The sequence below is a fragment of the Hypanus sabinus genome, chromosome 17, assembly GCF_030144855.1.
Source record: "Hypanus sabinus isolate sHypSab1 chromosome 17, sHypSab1.hap1, whole genome shotgun sequence".
NCBI lineage: Eukaryota > Metazoa > Chordata > Chondrichthyes > Myliobatiformes > Dasyatidae > Hypanus > Hypanus sabinus.
The window spans coordinates 8827603-8847939 of NC_082722.1; the positions used below are offsets into that span (position 1 = coordinate 8827603).

The window sequence follows — 20337 nt, forward strand, 5'->3', positions numbered from 1 at the left end:
CCACAACAGACAGGATCTCCCGGTTTCCACCCACTTCAACTCTGCTTCACATTCCCATTTGGATATGTCCATACATGGCCTTCTCTACTGCCATGATGAGGCCAAACTTCGGTTAGAGGAGCAACACCTCATATACCGTTTGGGTAGTCTCCAACCCCTTGGTATGAACATCGAATTCTCCAACTTCTGGTAATTCCCTCCCTCTCCCTCATAATTCACAGACGCAGCACACAGTGAAAGCACCCCGACCGCAGTGGACTCCGATTCCGTTGAACCTCCAGGCCTCCGACCATCCCCTCCGGCACAGCCTCTCTGAGCACCATCCTCTGCCAAGCTCACTACGACGCCCCCGCCAACGGCCACCGGCAATGCGACCTTGAGGACTGGGGGCCTGTTCTTCCCAGCAGAGTCCCAGACCTCACAAAAGCAGCAGCAACAGAGAATGGTTTTCAATGGTGGGGAGGGGTTTACCCGTGATGGACTGGGCTGTATCCACTACTTTTTATTGGATTTTCCATACCAGGCTTTGATGCAGCCAGTCCATATACACTCCACCACACATCTATAGGAGTTGGTCAATGTTTTAGATGTCATGCTGCATCTTCACAAACTTCTAAGGAAGTAAAGGTATTGCCGTGCTTTCTTTGGAATTACACTGATGTGCTGGGCCCAGATCAGGTCCTCTGAAATGATATCACTGAGGAATTCAAAGTTGCTGACATCTCCACCTCTGATCCCCCAATGAGGAGTGACTCAAAGACCTCTGGTTTCCTGCTCACACAGTCAGTCATCAGATCCTTGGTCTTGCTGACGTTGGTGTTGTGGCACCATTCCGCCAGAGTTTCAATCTCCCTTCTACGTGCTGATTTGTCACCAATAGCATCTATGGAAAGGAATAAAGTCGGCACTTGGGCTGAGAATTTTCAGGCCCTAAAAATCAAATCTGTATTCCTTTTCATAGATGCTGCCTGACCAGCTGAGTTCTTCCGACATTCTGTGTGCCTTACTCCAGATTTCCAGCATCTGCAGAATCTCTTGTCTTTATTCCTCAATTCTATCCTTTTTTCCAGTGAGGGAGGTCTTGAGCCTCTGATGCAGTTTCCCTCCCTGCAGATGTTGAGTGTTTCTAGTGTCTCCTCTCTGTCTCCAAGAGACACCAGTGGCCACAAACATGGCACTTAAAATTGGCAGGGAGATTTTGAAGAATGAGATTAAACCCCAGCTAAATTCAACAGTAAGTGCTAACAGAGAAAGCAGATTATCAATTTCCTGCAATCTGGCAAGCCCAAGTATTCGTGAAATGTGCAAAGGTTGGGTTGCAGGGGTTTGCTGATAAGCTGATCCTTTTCTGAAACTGGGGGGGTCATCCATTATGATGGGCGTCAGTGGCTCAGTGATCTGTGTTACTATGTGCATCTGTTACATATACACGGAGCAGCAGGATTAAAGGTTTTTAATGAAGCATGTCAGTAACAGTACACACTGGGTAACTTACAGTGTGAACTGGGTCTTCTGAGATGAAAACATGCTCACTCGGAAACTCACATGATAAAAGGGAGACCCTTGCACGTGGAGAAGGTCCAATCGAGTCACTGCATGATCAATTGGCAGCAGGTGCCCTGCAACATTCTAGCAATTGATTGATACAGTTCACATCAATGTTCATTTCTCATCACAAGCCACGTAGGTGTGAGTGACGGGAGAGGAGAAGAATTAGTCTTCTTCTTTAGCAGTCCCTTGGCAACCTTGTCCATTCGGAGTCAGCTGATGAAGCCTGTAGACTCCATCAAAGATGGAGCATAAGCTTGCTTTGAGGGAGGATGCTTCTGCTGGGCCTTTCTGCACCCAGTGGAAGACCTTGAGGTTTACAGTACCACCTTAAAATGGTCCCCTTTGGGCAATCATGGGTATCAATCCCAGGAGTCAGTTTCTTCAACAAAGTACAGCTCTTGGCAATTCCATGAACCACGCTCTCTTTTGGCATAATTATCTTTTACCAGGAATAAGCTCAGATGTGAAAGGCGTGGTCAGCTGAAAGTAACGACACTCTCTGCACTGGGAATGTAGACGTGGGAGAAGATGCTGACGTAAGCTCATTTACCCTTCCAATGAGCTTGGAGGACTTTTCAGAGACAATGTTGGTGGTTCTCACAAGTCCAGCCTCCTTAACACTGGATTGTGGGAAGACAAGGATCCACTAAGCTCAACATGCCTTCCTGGAACCATTTGTTTGTGGGGACCAGAATGGTTCTTAGAAAGTCATTGATGCACCATGTACACACAGGGACACAAACACACACACATGGATGCACAAACATAGCTGAACACAAGCACACATCAACTGGTGATCAATATTTACTTTCCAGGACTTATTGCTAAACTCAATAAGAGTCTTATTGCTAATCTCAGCTTTCCAAAGGGTTAGAGTTGTTTTTGACAGAGTTAAACTTCTAACCAATATTCCTTGCTCAGCTTTTTGTTAAGCAAGTGAGGTTTTGTAGGCCTATATTTAATCAATGTAAAACAATGGGGTTACGTTAACTGGTTGGCACCAACTCAGACTACATTGGCTAAGTTATTTGTATCATTGTAATGGAGTTCAAGGAAACATGCAGACCACAGTGATTTTTATTACTCAGCACATCAGATATAGTCACAGGTAGAGTTGATAAATTAATAGTAGGGATATTTGTGTATTCAGAAGTGTCTGGGATCTTTGTCCCTGAAACTATTAGACCATCTGTGCAAATTATACTTTCCCAGCAAAGGTATCTGAAAAACATCACATACAGCTAATGTGAACGAGTAACAATACAGTATAGAAATGTTACAAAGCATTGGGGATTATTAGGAGTTCTTGTCTTAGTCTTCTTTCTGTCACCCACACACAAATTTACATCATGTAAACATTGTGGAGGATGTGGGAAGAGCCAACGTACTTTCCTGGAACCAATTTGTCTACAAGGAACAAAATAGCTCCTAGAAAGTCAGAAGGAAGAACAAGAATGCATTTCTCAACCTTCGGTTTCTGTGACAGACAGCTTGTTCATCTGCAGCTTGATGGTATGTTCTTTTAGTATTAAGATTGTGCCCACATTTGGAAATCCTTTGTAGTTTATAAATCTTTTGAAATTCTGAAATCATGTATAAATCAGAAATCCTTTTAAGTACTAAATGTGTCTTAAGAACTATTTACCTAGATTTAAATATGTATCATTAAAATAAAATAAACTGTGTTTACAGTATTTTGTTAGCTGGAAGTATCTTCTCCTGGATAGGGAGGGAGAATCCACCACTCAAAGTTCAAAGTGAATTTTATTATCAAAGTACATGTATACAACCCCGAGATTAATTTTCCTGTGGACATTCTCAGCAAACCTATAGAATAATGACTATATGAAATAACTAATCAATGAAAGACCACCCAACTAGGGTGTTCAACCAGAGTGCAGAAGACAACAATCTGTGGAATTGAGAAAAAAGAAACAATTGCAATAAATAAGTAATAAAATTCGAGAACATGAGATGAAGAGTCCTTGAAAGTGAGTCCACTGGTTGTGGGAACATTTCAATGATGTGGCAAGTAAAGTTGAATGAAATTATCCCCTTTGGTTCAAGAGCCTGATGTTTGAAGGTAATAACTATTCCTGAACCTGGTGGTGTGAGTCCTGAGGCTCCAGAACTTTCTTCCTGATGGCAGCAGCAAGAAGAGAGGATGACCTGGGTGGTGGGGGTCCCTGATGATGGATGCTGCTTTCCTGTGGCAGCATTTCATGTAGGAGTGCTCAGTAGTTGGGAGAGTTTTACATGTGATCTGGGCTGATTCCCCTACTTTGCTACAAACAGCTAGACCTGTACCTGCAGATACTTACATTAGTTAGAGATTAAAATCTCATTTTGGGTTCAAAGTTTCAACACACACACACACACACACTCAATCTCTCTCTCCCCCTCTCTCTCTCTCTCACACACTCACTCTCACACACACTCTCTCTCTCACATACACTCTCTCACACAAGCACTCTCTCTCACACACACACACTCACTCTCTCTCTCACACACACACTCTCTCTCTCACATACACTCTCTCAAACAAGCACTCTCTCATACACACACACACTTTCTCTCTCTCACACACACTCTCTCTCTCACACACACACACACACACACACACTTTCTCTCTCTCACACACACTCTCTCACATACACTCTCTCACACAAGCACTCTCACACACACACACTTTCTCTCTTTCACACACACATACACTCTGTCTGTCTCTCTCTCTCACATACACACACACAAACCAATGGACACTAGGACTAACCATCATTTGCTTTGTTAAAGCTTCTTCAGTTTGCCCTGTGAAGCTCGGTGAGGAGCTGTTGTTGCTACAGGGAAGCCTCACTCAGAACGTGATATTTGACTATGAAAGATCTCCAGTGGAGTCATCACTTTTTCTGAAATAGAAGCAGAAGCAACGGGCTAGCAGTTCCGCTAAAACCTATTAAACAGCATCTTAATTCTCAGCTTGGAATAAAGACAGCTGTGTGGTTGTTATAGCAATACTATCTAAGCTTCTAATCTACAGGACCACAACACATACTGTGAATTATGCTGCTGACAGATCCTGGCTTTGTGTAAAGCTAAATTAAAATATACATACACCTATTCAAGCTTGCCACAGTAAAAATCTTGGCCTTAAAGGGGCAATGATGCAATTGCAAAGTCGTTATGGTTAACCTATTGACTTGGTGCATGCTGTTTTGAAGCAAGGAGGAATATCATCATGGGTTGTTTTATTCTCCGCAACATATGTTAACCTCCTCTGCGCTTTTTCTTCAACCCTTTACCTTTTCTACCTATCACCTCCTAGCTTCTCAATTTACCATCACTCCCCTCATTTGGTTTCACCTATCACTTGCCCCCCCCCCACCTTTCTTATTCTGGCTTCTTCCCCCTTCCTTTCTGGTCCTGATGAAGAATATCAGCCCGAAACATTGACTATTCATTCCTCTCCATAGATGCTGCCTGACCTGTCGAGTTCCTCCAATACTTGGTGTTTATTCCTTTGGATTTACAGTATCTGCAAATCTCCTGTGTTCAAGTACTTGAGACACTGATTCTGCCAAGCTGGTGAAAATTTTTATCCAAGTCACTGGTGAATTTTTCTGCATGGATGTCCATACTATGTGTGTACATAATAAAGAACTTCAGTTCCCAATGTGCAATGCAGGCGGTTCACCCGGAACTGGAAATGATGTTGGTGAGCTGGTCACACATGCTCAGGTCGAGTGGAGTGTCCTTTGAATAAAATATGTGCAAGCATTTTTATCCACGCTGTTTGTCTTTCTTAAGAAAAAACATAACATGGTGTCAGAAGTTAGCATGAAATCTAAATGGGGGAATAAATGAATAACGCAAGCAACTAGGAAAGAAGATGCTAGTAACAGAGAAGCTGGTGCATGAGGTGACAGACCATGTTGTTCTCGAATTAACCAAGAGAGATTCAGGTGAATGCCCAAAATAGCTAAGCTAATAAAATAAGCTACGTCCTCCTGTACCTATGCAGATTACCAGCAATTTAACAAATAACTAAAAATGCTTCCAACAGCGATTCAATATATATTTAGATGCAAGCAGAGTTGAAGGTGTGGACGAAAAATTGAAAGTGTCTATCTTTCTGTATGTAATTAGCAAGGATGATTTGGACAGCCTTCAAATTGATGAGACATCCTTGACATTGGACAGTCTGATGACAACATTTGATGAGTACTTTATCCCAAGTAAAACATCACGTTTGAAAGATATGTTCTTTTCCTGTGATCAGAAACAAGGTGTTAGCTTTGACCAATACTTAGCAGAGCTACACACTCTGAGTAAGTTCTGTGAGCATGGGGATTCGATAGATTCATAGTTAGAGACAAAATAGTTTAACAAACTTCAAATAATGGGCTCAGAGAAAGATTGCTCTGTGAAAAAGATTTAATGCTGGAAGAGAATGTGGATATGTGTAGGGCAGCGGAGACCACACAAGCACAAGCCAAGGTGCTGCACAGGGCAGAAATGACAGTGTATGCTGTGAAATTAGAGGAGTAGAGTACAAGGCGTAACAGCAAATGTGGAGATAGGTACATTCTAAAGGCATGTGTTGCTTATGGAGAGTCCTGCAATAATTGTGGGAAGAAGAACCATTTTGCAAAGCTGGGGTACCAAGAGAAAGGTGGACACGGATGCTTAAGAAATGGAGGAAGTCTTTATAGATTCTCTACAGACTGCTGGTGCTGGAAAAACAGAATGGATTGTTCCAGTGACTGTGAATGAGACAGCAATTCCATTCAAGCTGGACACCAAAGCCTCGGTGAATCTATTATCCATGGATGATTACAAGAGTCTCAAAGTAAAGAGCAAAATTTACCAAGTTAAGTTAAAAGTAGGTTGTACTGGAGAGAAAATTCCTGTAAAAGGGGGTTCAAGCTTCAAAAGGCAGCTACTGATTGTTGCAAAGTCAGTACAGCCAAAATTAGGTCTGACTGCATGTGAAAGGGTCAACCTGGTGGAAAGAGTTTTCATAGTGGTTTCACAGACCAAAGATGACCATACTATGCATGGAAGAGTACACAGATATCTTTGAGGGGCTCAGATGCTTACCTGATGTAACTTGAGAAACTTGTGACATCATCCATGAGAGCTGCTGAGTGGCTATGCAAGAGAAGCACAAGTTCTCCATCTTCCATAGACACCCATACCCCAGAATGACAGTCAGATGCCAGAGCTGAACAGAGTGATCGAGATGAAGAAGTTGGCAGTCTTGCTTCCACTTCATGCAGTTTGGTTCAAAATCAGTCTCATCAGCTTCCAGTTAAAGACTGGAAATCAAAAATATCTCCATGATCCTCTCCAAAGTTGAATAGGAAAAATAAACAGGAGGATGGACCGAATACAGTTCCAAACGTCAGAACAACAGCCATAGCTCAACACCAGCCAACAGACTGGGTGAGCTCACTGGTGATTACTCAACAGAAAAATGAAGCATACGATTATGCCTAGACCCAGGAGATCTGAGTAAAGAGAGAGCATTTTAAATTGCCAACACTGAAGGAGATCACAGAGAAGATTATAATGAATAGCTGCCAAATAATTTAGCAGACTTGTCTGTGTTTTGACAGGTGAAGCTTGATGAGGCAAGTTTGAGACTATTGACTTTTCACCAGAGAGAAGATATTGTCTTCCTCGGTTACTGTAGGGGATCCTGTCCGCTCTAGAAGTCTACCACGTGATCTTTTGAGGGCATACCTGGTGTCAAGACCATGATGGATGAGATCATTGTTGGGGAGCCCACCAAGGAAGAACATGAGGCAGGTGCTAGACATGACACGGAATGTTAATTTGAAGTTAAATATAGAGAAATGTGAGTTTGGTGTTAAGACACTGACTTTCATAGGAGATGTCATTTCTGAAGAGGGAGTGAAGCCTGACCCAAGACAGACATCAGCCATTGAGAACATGGAGAGTCCCCAGAACAAAGAGGAGATGAACTGTTTCCAGGGGATAGTGACTTACCTGACTAAGTTTATCCTTCAACTGTCTACTGTGTTAGCACCACTTAGAGTGCTCCTTCCCTTAAGCAGTGAAATGAGTGTATTTGGTCTCACGAACAAAAAGAGTGTTTCCAAAGGCTGATATACAGGTCAATGGTGTCATGTATTTACAGTATCTCCTGATAAAACAGAGAAGATTATGATGGCAGCAGGGAAAGATGAAACAATGAATGTACTCATAGAGACAATGCAGAAAGATTGGCCAAATACTAAGAATAACAGACCAATATATATCTAGGACGACAGCACATGCAGAGCTGAACTGTCAGTAGTGGAAGATATGGTCTTCAAAGGGAACAGATTTGTGATCTGTGATCAGATTTGAGAGATTGGTTGTGACTAGACTGAACTCCTGCCTCAGCAAGGACCTGGACCCATTGCAATTTGCCTATCACCACAACAGATCAATGGCAGACGTAACTTCAATGGCTCTCCACATGGCTTTAGACCACCTGGACAACACAAATACCTACATCAGAATGCTGTTCACCGACTATAGCTCAGCATTTAATACCAACATTCCCACAATCCTGATTGATAAATTACAGAACCTGGGCCTCTGTACCTCCCTCTGCAATTGGATCCTCGACTTCCTAACTGGAAGACCACATTCTGTGCAGATTGGTGATAACATCTTCTCTTCGCTGATGATCCAGCACTGGCGCACCTCAGGGTGCTTAGCCCACTGCTCTACTCTGTATATACACATGACTGTGTGGCTAGGCATAGCTCAAATACCATCTATAAATTTGCTGATGATACAACCATTGTTGGTAGAATCTCAGGTGGTGACGAGAGGGCATACAGGAGTGAGATATGCCAACTAGTGGAGTGGTGTCGCAGCAACAACCTGGCACTCAACGTCAGTAAGACGAAAGAGCTGATTGTGGACTTCAGGAAGGGTAAGACGAAGGAACACATGCCAATCCTCATAGAGGGATTAGATGGACAAGAGTGAGCGGCTTCAAGTTCCTGGGTGTCAAGATCTCTGAGGATCTAACCTGGTCCCAACATATAAATGTAGTCATAAAGAAGGCAAGACAGCGGCTATACTTTATATTAGGAGTTTGAAGAGATTTGGAATGACAATAAATACACTCAAAAACTTCTATAGTTGTACCATGGAGAGCATTCTGACAGGCTGCATCACTGTCTGGTATTAAGGGGCTACTGCACAGGACCGAAAGAAGCTGCAGAAGGTTGTACCTCCAGTCAACTCCATCTTGGGTACTAGCCTACAAAGTACCCAGGACATCTTTTGGGAATGGTGTCTCAGAAAGGCAGCGTCCATTACTAAGGAACCCCAGCACCCAGGGTGCGCCTTTTTCTCACTGTTACCATCAGCTAGAAGATATAGGAGCCTGAAGGCACACACTCAGTGATTCAGAAACAGCTTCTTCCCCTCTGCCATCTGATGGACATTGAAGCTTTGGACACTATCTCACTTTTTTAATATACAGTATTTCTGTTTATGCACATTTTTAAAATCTATTCAATATACTTAATTGATTTACTTGTTTGTTTATTATTATATTTATTTCATTCATTATTATTATTATTTTTCTGTCTCTGCTAGATAATATATTGCATTGAACTGTTGCTGCTAAGTTAATAAATTTCACATCACATGTTGGTGATAACAAACCTGATTCGGATTCCGATTCCAGTGTCACTGTGCTAGGAAATGCTCCAGAAGATACATGAAGGGAATCTTGGTGAGGAAAATGTAAACAAAGAGCTTGTGAAGTGACGTACTGGTCAAGAATGAAGAAAGACATCAGCCAGTCCACTGCTTCATGTGGGATACGCCTTACATACCAAAGCAGCAAGCAGAACTGGTTACACCACACCACAAGACCTACTTCAAAGATGGAGTGGATTTGTTTGAATGCAATAGGAAGAGTCATATTTTCCAATTATCCAGAGGTTGCAACACTGCAATCAACATCCAGCAAAGCAGTCATCACTTTCCAGTGTTTGCGAGGCATGGAGTTTCATGTGAAGTGGTATCAGACAATGTTCCACAACTTTCAAGCTGTGAATTCAAGTCCTTTGCCAATGATTGGGGGGTTTTGACATATAACTTCAAGCCCACATCACCCAAAATCTATTGGCCTAACAGAGAATTTGGTCAAGGTAGTGAAGGGCCTCATGAAAGAAGAGCAGGATGGAAGAGAGGATTTCCACTTAAGTCTGTTGACCTACAGCGATATGCCACTGCAGAATGGCATTTCATCAGCCCAAATGCTGATGAGTCAAAGCTGTTGGGTCACTAACCTACCAGTACACAAAACCTGTTGACACCTATAGGAACACACAAGGTCAAATTGACTAAAGAGAAAGGGAAAGACAATCTGAAACAGTATCACAACGAGCCTACCAGTCCTGAAGCCTGGAGATCAAGTGTGTATTTGAGATCACAACTCCAGCACATAGTCCATGCAAAGTTATGTGAAAGAGGAAATTCCTTTACAATTTTACCAGATCCAGTCAGAGCAAGGAACACCTCTGAGAAGGAGCCTTGTAGATCTATGACCACAAGTTCCAACCCATACCTGTGACATGTCACCTGTCAGTACACCAAAGAGGGCAGCAGATGTGAAAAATAAACTTTTGGAGTTCTCAGAAACATACTAATGTTAACATAGCAAGTGAAAGCAATATGTTGATGGAAACAAGCAGCAGACCAAAGAGAAGCTTCAAACCACCTCAGAGATTGATTGAGAGTTATTGAGTGAATAAGGGATTGCATTTTCTCATAATAATTGGTTAATGTACATATGTTGAAAATACTTTATCTGTAATGTTGGAAAGCATTATTATTTCTTGCAGGTTTATGAGGACATAGTATTATGTTTGTTTTTCTTTAAAGGGAGAAGATGTGTTATTATGTGTGTACATAATAAAGAACTTCAGTTCCCAGTGTGCAATGTGGGCAGTTCACCTGGAACCAGCAGTGACATTGGTCATCTGGTCACATGCACTCATGTCAAGATGGAGCCATTACTCTGAATAAAATGCGTTAATTTTACCCATGCTCTTTGTATTTAGTAAGAACAAACATAACACATGTAACACAAAGTAGAGGCCCAGAGCATCCCTGTAAGCTTCAGTGTTTTGTCCAGGCCACATTGTGCTCCATATTCAACCCGTCTCTATTTGCAGCAAGCATCACATTTCATGGATTGTTGCGGTATGTTCTCTCTCATTCTTGATCTGTTGGCAGTAGGGGAGGAGCTACCTACCACTGACTTTCAGCACTTTCTTTGTCCACCTCTACAATTTAATACTATCATTACCCTCCTCTGTAAACCACAGATTGTGCCTCTTTCTTATGGAATCCCCCTTTCCATTTGGGGTATACACATGCAAAGTGCTATGGATCGGTTGATAAACAAACATCACCCAGGGAAGGGCAATAGCAGCAAGGCAGGGTGAGAAGGAGAGAACTGGAAGAGAGGAGGGAAGGAATGGAGGGGCGTATACGAAGGAAGAACAGGAGAGGATGTAACTAGTGAACTACCAGTTCTTGGGCCTCAATTCTTAACTACTTACAGTACTGCGCAAAAGTCTTAGGCACATACACAGGTTTCCCCCACCATGCGAAAGTAGAGCATTCCTATGAAACCTTTTGTAAGCCAATATGGTGTAAAATGAAGAAGCAGTTACCATTAACTTATTTGGGAAAAATTTCTGAGTGCTCCCAGACCCAAAAAATAACTGACCAAATCATACCAAATAACACATAAAACCTAAAATAACACGAACGTATAGTAAAAGCAGGAATGATATGATAAATACACAGCCTACATTTCTACTATATAAAGTAGAAACAATGTATGTACAATGTAGTTTCACTTACCAGAATCAGGAAGACAGTGAGCACACTGGAAGGTTCACACATTTTTCTATCATACAGTTCTTTGTAAGCACTCAAACCATCCTGAAAACCTGCCCTAAACCTACATGCCCTTTCAAAATTAAAGTGATACTTTTGCAATCATTGCAATACTGTCATCGTAGAGAAAATCTCACGCAGTCCAAAGCTACGGCAGCCTGATGCTGAGACGTTGAGAACAAAACAAACGCTGAACGCTATTTTTGCTTTTCGCCGCTCTTGCTGCTCGGGGTGCATGCTTGCCTCTGTAACAGCTCACTGCAAAACAAACGCTGAACGCTATTTTCGCTTTCCGACTGTTTTTGTAAAAGTGAAAATCATCTTCGGATTTCTTTCAGTTAGCGAAAACAGGTACTAATGCAGGTCTTTTGTAAAAGTGAAGTGGCGTAAAGCGAACTTTCATAAAGTGGGGGATTCCTGTACCGTATGTAGCTAGGGTGTTTAAGGCTTTTGTACAAGACTTTATTTGTAAATCTGGTGGGAGTGGCAAGGGTGCAGTTTCGCCAGGGAGGGGTGTGGGACAGGTGGCAGAGAAGCAGTGTCAGCAACTGGGGAGCGGATGGTGTGGGTGTGGACTCACCCAGCCCTGAGACACCAAGCAAGGTCATTTAATTCTGAACAACTGGTATATTGATCATTACAGAATGGCTCTCTGATGCTTCCTGTTCTCAGTCCACAGTAGAGACACATATTATCACACACATATCACGAAATTTGATTTTTTTTGGCAGCAGTACAGAGCAATACATAGAATTACTACAGTACTGTGTAAAAGTCTTAAGCACCCTAGTTATATATATGTGTGTGTGTGTGTGTGTGTGTGTGTGTGTGTGTGTGTGTGTGTGTGTGTGTGTGTGTGTGCGTGTGTGTGTGTGTGTGTGCGTGTGTGTGTGTGTGTGTGTTTGCCTAAGACTTTTACACAGTACTTTTACTTAAATGACTAGAGGAGGAAATGCAATGTAAGGTTAGGTATAAGGGATTCCTCATTTGTTGGAAATCAGGAGTAACACAAACAAAGTGCTGGAGGAACTCAGCAGATCAGGCAGCATCTGTGGAAGGGAATAAACAGACATATTTCAAGCCAAAATCTTTCATCAGGGCTCATAACTTTTGGACTCCTGATGAAGGATCTTGGCCCAAAATGTCTGCTGTTTACTCCTCTCTATTTCCTATTTATTTCCTCTCTATTTCTCTCTAGTCATCAAAGTAAAGTAACATGCAAAAGTCCTAGGCATATGGACAGCATTTTGGAATGTAAGGATTCCAAGTTTGCTGATGTACGAAAATGGGTGCAAAGGTATGCCGTGATGAGGACACTGTGGTTTGGCGGTGGAATGAGCTATGGGCAAAAAGCTTGCAAATAGAGTTTACTGTGGGGATGCACGTATGGAAGAGGAATCAAACTGCAGATCAACATCCAAGTGGACAGGGAGACAAAGAGAGTGAAGTTCAGAGGTATCTACATTTTCAGACATAATATGTATCATTAAACATCACCAGCAGGTCCATGAGTGATTAAAAAGGCAAATCACACATTGGGCTTCATTGGGGTGGAGGTTAAGAATAGAGAGGATTTGTTACAGTTGTTGGGAGCACAATGGGGCATCCTGCAGTTCTGGCCCAATTAATTAAGAAGGTATTGTAACAGTGGGGGCTGTTCAAAGGAAATTCACCAGACTCATTTCTGGGATTAGAGGGCAAGGCTGGGCAGCTTGGGCCTGTTTCCTTGCAGTTCTGAACAGCGAGACGTGACTGTATTCAAACACATAAGATCCTAAGGGGCTTGACAGTGAAGATGTTGAGATGTTTACACTAGTGACAGAGGCACAGACAAGGGTACACAGCCATCACAGAAAAAGCCAGACATTGAAAACTGAGTTGCATTGTAATTTTCGCTCTCAGAGGGAATTGAATCCCTGGAATTCTCTGCCTCGTGGGTAATGGAGGTAGATGAAAGTTATGGCACAGAGAAAGGGCTGAAGCCAGCACAGATCAGCCAAGGTCACACTGAATGGAGGGGCAGGCCTGAGGGGCCAAGTGGCCCACTTCTGCTTCTCTGTTCCTATATTCTTGTGGTGGGGGGAGAAGAGAGGAGGGGTTAATTAGAGAGAGGGTGGAAGTAGAGAGAGAAGAGAGGGAAGGGAGAAGTGTGAGACAGGGAATGATACAAACAATCAAATTGCTGCTTTTTACCAAAATAAATAAAGATAAAATTAGCTTCTGAATATTTAATTGTTGAAAAATGTACTGATAATTATATACACTGAGGCAAATGTGTTTGATTAGTTAGTACCATGGGAATGCGTACAGAGAGCAGAAGTACATACTGACCAGCCACACAAAATCTCTGCAGTCCCAGCATGGAAAGATGCACAAAGAATAACACTGGCCTGATTGCCGGAGGGGCTGAGATGATATAAGTTAGCACCCTCTGTTATTAATGGATCCATCTCACTCTGAGGCCAGATTCTGTAAATGCTCAATGTCCAAGATCATTTTTCTGAATTATATTATCATGTAGAAGGCAAAGTTTTCCAAAAGATTCTAAGAGTAACTGCATCAAGTTCTGTGATTGCATTCCAAACTGATTTTAAAGCCTGCTAACACACTCTGTTATATACTCTAAGAAAGGATAAGGTTGCATGTGACAATTATCCTCAATGTTACATCGCTATGGAGAAAAATATAGTCAGGGGTCCTCATTTCCTCTTCCATTGAATGAAATCCCAGATTCAGGGGCAACCCATAAGATATAAGAACAGAATTAGGCCATTCGGCCCATCAAATCCTCTCCTCCATTCAATTGTATCTGTTTCTTTTCTACCACCATTCCCCTGCACTCTCCCCATAGACAGCAAAGGAGTTAAGGGTCCGTCATGGAGCAGTTGGTGAGTTTGATGCAGTTTCCTTATCAACCTAACTTGGGTGATTCTTGTCTCCTCTAAACTGGGCTAATAAAAGAGGGGCAAGTGACCACATCAGCAAGGAGGGCAACATCCGCCCTGAGGAAGGAGACCCGAGGAACAGGGACAGAGGAAAGAAGATAATAATGGAAGAAGTTGGACTCACCCTGCTCAAGCCGCAGGTCCCGCCAGCTGATTGCGGAGTGGCACTGAAGACGATAGAGGTGCCGCCAGTCCAGAGCATCTCTGCCCCCTGGCTGGAGGCGGATGCGTGGTGGGAAGCAGTCTGCAGGGAAACAAAGATGGAGAAAACAACATAAATCTAACAAAATAAGCAGAACGTGAAACGACACAATAATCTGAGTGTAAGTGTCGTTGAAGGAAGCCCTACTGAACAGTTGCATTCTCCACCATTGTGAAGGAGATTTAAATCGCAGTGTGTAACATTCCAATGCCCTCACTAAAAGGACAGCAAGAGGGCAGGCACGCTCCGTCCTACTATAGCATATGTGGGATGTCCTCTTTCAACTCTTCCAATGTCATTCGCTCAAGCCAAGGAAAGGAACAGGATGAATGCACATCTGAAAGGCAGATCCTTCAACAGCAGTTCAGTGCACAGCCTCCTTGCTGTCAAGGTTGGGAGTGGTGCAGGGTGGGGGGGGGGGGGTGATTAGTCTCCTTTTGAAAGTGCACATTAGCTAAGCTGGCAAGTCATGTGTCAAGAAAGTGCGGCCGTGTCAGAGAGTTACTAATCTGAAAGAGCTTCATAGTCTACATTATCAGAATCCTTCACCAAGCCATTCAAAGATCAGGAAAGGGTTCTCCCTGGTAGTTCTCATAATCTCCTTCAAACACAATTAATCAAACAGATCACACAACAATATAAGAATCAGCAGGAGCTTTGTGATCCCTTGAGACCGATCCACCTGATGGCCAAGTTCATCCAACTGTTGGCAGACTCACCACCAAGTTCAGGATCCGTTATTACCCTGCAGCCATCAAATACCTGAACCAGTGTGGATAACTTCACTCACTTCAACGCTGAACTAATTCCACAAATTATTGACTCACTTTCAAGGACTCTACCATCTCATATTCTCAGTTTTATTCATTTACATTTTATTTATTATGCTTGACATAATTTTTTCCTCTTTTGCATATTGGATGTTTGTCAGTCTTTGTTATTTATAGTTTTTATATTTCCATTATATTTCTTTATTTTCTAGTAAATGCCTGTAGAAAATTAATCTCAAAGTATAAACATACTGTATGTTGATAATAAATTTAATTTGAACTTTCAACTTCCATAAGTTGTCTATGACATCTCAGAAAAGCAATTATAAACTTCAGGAGAATTTAGTGTGCTGTAAACTACACTGAGATGTACCTCTGTGCCAGGAGTACCCAGTACCCAGACCAACTTCTCTACATTCTGCATAGTTTTCCATCTGATAATGTTGTGATGATATTGCTGCAATACGAAACCTTGCTTTGACTGCACTTGGAGTATTTCCTACTGCACAAAGGATTGGAGGCTTTGGAAAGGATACCAGCTTGCTGCCTGGATTTGAGGGGATGGGCTGTTTCCTTCGGAGTGATGAAGGCTAAGGGGAGACCTGACAAAGGTGTGTAAAAATATGAGAGGCAGAAAATGTATAAAGAGTCAGAGTATTTTCTTCCAGTGTAGAAGTGTCAAATACTAGAGGGCACAGCTTTGTGCTGAGAGGAGGAAAGTTTAAAGCAGATGTGTGGGGCTATTTTTTGTACCAAGAGTGGTGAGTGCTTGAAACAGGGAGCTGTGAGAATCAGTGTCAAGTTTCCAGTGACACAGTGGACAGAGAGGTCAATTCCATCATTGACAGATCTCTGGTGGAGGAAAGACGGGAGACCAAAGACAACTTGGCATTATGTTGTGGAGGCATAAATGAGGCCCCTGAACCACAGCTGAGCACAATAGAGAAGATGGCCAAGGACAGACAGAGATGACAGACACTCACACTTACACACACACACACACACACACACAGACACACACACACACACACACACACACACACACACACACACACACACACACACACACACACACACAAACACTCACACACACACACACACACACACACACAAACACTCACACCTACAAAAACACACACATACACACCCCTCTTCTTCTTCAGTTGTCCACTCCTTTGATGACCATACAGTCCTATCCTGGACCCACAAGTTCTATTGCAGGTGGGACATGTATATGTGGTGGTGGTGGTAGTGATGGCAACCATGGCTGCATTTCTCCTGGCTCTCTTCTACTGTCTGCTGGTTGTTCTTTCCATCTCCAGAATACGAACCCCGTCCCTACACAGCTGTTGCCAAGTGACATGGTCGGCAGCAAATCCTTCAGGTCCTCAGGTCTGATCGTGCACTTCCTTAAAGCATTCTTCATCTGATCCTTATAATGCTTCTTTGGCCCTCCAGCTGAGCGTCGACCATGCTCCAGCTCAGCTGGACCATGGACCACACACACACACACACACATGTATACACAGATGTACATTTGCATTCTCTCATAACCAAGGAATAATATTGAGGAAATATAACCAAGGAAAAAAACAAACAATAAATCAAAATGGGAGATTTAGGACCAGATATAAAGCATCCTTCCATATTGCAGTATTTGTTGTGTGCTGCTGATACACAACAGAGTTTAATTTAATACAATGCTGTCAAGCCCACACAGAGCTGGGTGCTGTAACCACTCCAACACACTAAATCCATTCACAGTAGGCAATTTATCCACTTCATTGCAGTCTGGCTCATTTTCCCTTTGGGGCTCACCAAAACCCATCTCACTTTCTGTTCCTTTGTCAGGGTATAACAACACACGTTAGTGCTCCATAACGTTTGCCACTGCAGCCAATGACATTTTCTAAGCACTTTTGATGTTCTTACATGACATAGGTTGTTGAGACTGATATCTCCATGTCAATACAATGGATGGGCTGTAGATTCAGTGGGTGTGGTTGTGTCAAATTAAACTCTGCTCTATATCAGCAGCACGCAACAAATACTGCAATATGGAAGGATGCTTTATATCTGGACCTATAATCTCTGATATTCATAGATGTGTGTGTGTGTGTGTGTCTGTGTGTGTGTGTGCATGTGGGATGCAGGGAGTAAGAGAGAGATGGAGAGGGGGAGGGAGAGGGAGGAGGGCAGAGAGAGAGATAGAGAAACGGAGAGAGAAAGGGAGGTCTATCTAACTCTCTATCTGCTGGACCCATTGGTGGGAAAGTGGGAGAACGCCAACCAGGTCCTGTTCAATGTGAAATTAATCTCTCCACCCATCCAGTCTGACCTGCTGCGCATGTCCCACTTTCAAGGAGCTACGTATTTAAATCTCTAGGTCTTCCTGTTCAACCACACTTCTGAGGGCCCTGCTGTTCACTGTGTATGTCCTGGCCTGGTTTATCCTTCAAGTGCATCACTTGGCACTTGCCTGAGTGAAATTGCTTTTGCTATTTCTTTTATGCACTTTTCCAGTTGGTCAATACTCTGTCAATTGTGGTCAGTTCTTCCTGAGTACTGGATGAACTTTGTTGAATATATCACTGATCTAGTGACATACTTGACTGTGACCAAACCAAAGTAACAAATCAGATATCATTTTTGTCACTTCCAGGATGTGGGAAAGACACATCAAAGTATGGCATTGCTTGGGAGCTGGAAGAATGTGCCAGAAATATTTTGTGCAAAAGAAGACAAATTGTGCAAATAAAATAAATAATTAATACTGAGAAAGTGAGTTTTGAGTCCATTAAAGTGAGCCCATAGGTTGTGGAATCAGCTCAGAGTTGAGGTGACTGAAGTTATCCACGCTTATTCAGGAGCCTCCTCTCAGCTTTGAGTGTCAGTGACAAAGACATGGTCGAATGTCAGACCATTCTTCCATAGGGGCAGGAGGCTTGTAACCCTTGGTACACAGATTAGTGAGACCAGAGTTCAAGATCTTGTGTTTGGATCCCTTCATCACTGAGTTCAGTGTTTGAGGTCTTGACTTTGGTTCCTCATTCATCATCATTGGCGGGTTTTGGGCCAATACGAAAGATCACAGCCCGTAGGTCAATTGGAACTCCAGAAGTCTCACTCGATGGCTGGAGTCCTGGGTCTGTAAATCTCTTGAGAGCCTGCTGGAGAAGTCAAAAGCCCAGTGGCTGTGAATCCAAGTGTCCGCTGGAGGCCGAAGGAAACCTGTCCTGGGATTAGAGGACAGTACATGTGTGACTTGCTGTTGTTGCTTTGTCACTTGGTATGTTCTGTTCTGTTGTGTTCGGCTGTGCATTGTGGGAATGATGTTGGTGTCAGAATGCGTTCGGACTCTTGTAGGCTGCCCTCAGCACATCCTTGGGTATGTTGGTTGCTAAGAAAGCCCAGCAGCATCTCTACTTTCTGTGAAGGCTGAGCAAAGTCCATCTCCTACTCCCCATCCTCACCACATTCTATAGAGGATGTATCAAGAGCATCCTGAGCAGCTGCATCACTGCTTGGTTTGGGAATTGCACTGTCTTGGATCACAAGACCCTGCAGCAGATAGTGAGGTCAGCTGACACCGAAGCATTCGGGCTCTCACGACCAGACTGTGCAAAAGTTTCTTCCCCCAAACCATCAGACTCCTCAATACTCAGAGTCCAGACTGACATCTACATCATTTATTACTATATTGTAATTTGTCCTCTACTGTGCCTATTGTCTTGTTTATTAATTATTGTACTGCCCTGCACTGGTTTGTGCAATTTATGTAGTCCTGTGCAGGTCTGTAGTCTAGTGTAGTTTTTGTGTTGTTTTACGTAGTCGAGTGTAACCTTGTGCTGTCTCACATAGTCTAGTGTAGTTTTTGTGTTGTTTTACGTAGTCGAGTGTAACCTTGTGCTGTCTCACATAGTCTAGTGTGGTTTTGTGTTGTTTCATGTAGCATCAGGGTCCTGGAGGAATGTTGTTTAGTTTTTACTGTGTACTGTACCAGCGGTTTATGGTTGAAATGACAATAAACTTGAACTTGACTAATGCAAACAGCACATTTTACTGTATATTTGATGAACAAGTTATCTATAAATCTGAATTCATGCACCTTATAATGTCCATTTTGTTTCTAAACACCTCATCCAAATTCTCTGTTTGCTTCACCTCTTATTTTTAAACCTTTTCCAGGATTGGGGCATTGTTGGCAAGACCAGCATTAACTGGCCACCTTGAGCTTTCATCTGCTAATATACAGATCCGTTAGGGAGAGAAAATGTAATCTCCCTCAAAGGGAACTGCATAAACAGATGGACTTCTACCAACATATAGATCTTTAGATCATCATTATGAAGACTAATTACTGTTGTTATTAAATGAATATAAATTCTATAGAGTCAATGGTAGGCTCTGAATTCATGTCTCTGGACAGTTAGTCCGAGCCTCTGGTTAACTTGTTGGATGACTTAATCTCTGCACCCTAAAGCTTTGTGTTTATGATCCCCATCTTTTTTATTAACTATTTACAATCGCTGTGCACAACTGTCCTGAAGATGAAAGGCTGACAGTAACCACTGTTAGTGCTGGGTAAGAATTGAGTCATATAGCACAGTCATAGGCCCTTCAGTGCTGACAGTCAATAACACATCTGCACTAACCTAAACTAATCCAGATTATTAGCACTTGAGTCATCGCCTTCCACAGCGTGGTGATTCAAGTGCTGCTTGAGATACTTCCTAAACATTTTGTGACCCCAAGAAGATCCTGGTGAATCCCAGTGCAATAATATTCTTCCTATCATGTGCAGAGCAGAACTGTACGCGGTAATTCAGTCACCGTGACCTGAGCAATATTTTACAAAGACGGACAATGACCTCCTGCTCTTGTATTGCCATGAAAGCAATTATTCTTTATCTGCATTTGGAAT

The 20337-nt window shown here is 42.7% G+C and overlaps 1 protein-coding gene across 2 annotated transcripts in view; it reads right to left on the minus strand.

The window, feature by feature from the left end:
- Positions 1 to 20337, minus strand: part of LOC132406679 (RNA-binding Raly-like protein) — a 1147695-nt gene that overhangs the window by 672978 nt on the left and 454380 nt on the right. For both annotated transcript variants that reach the window (XM_059992524.1, XM_059992523.1), the window contains exon 3: positions 14566 to 14685. In XM_059992524.1, coding sequence (XP_059848507.1) covers positions 14566 to 14685 — 120 coding nt within the window. The remainder of the gene's footprint in view (positions 1 to 14565; positions 14686 to 20337) is intronic.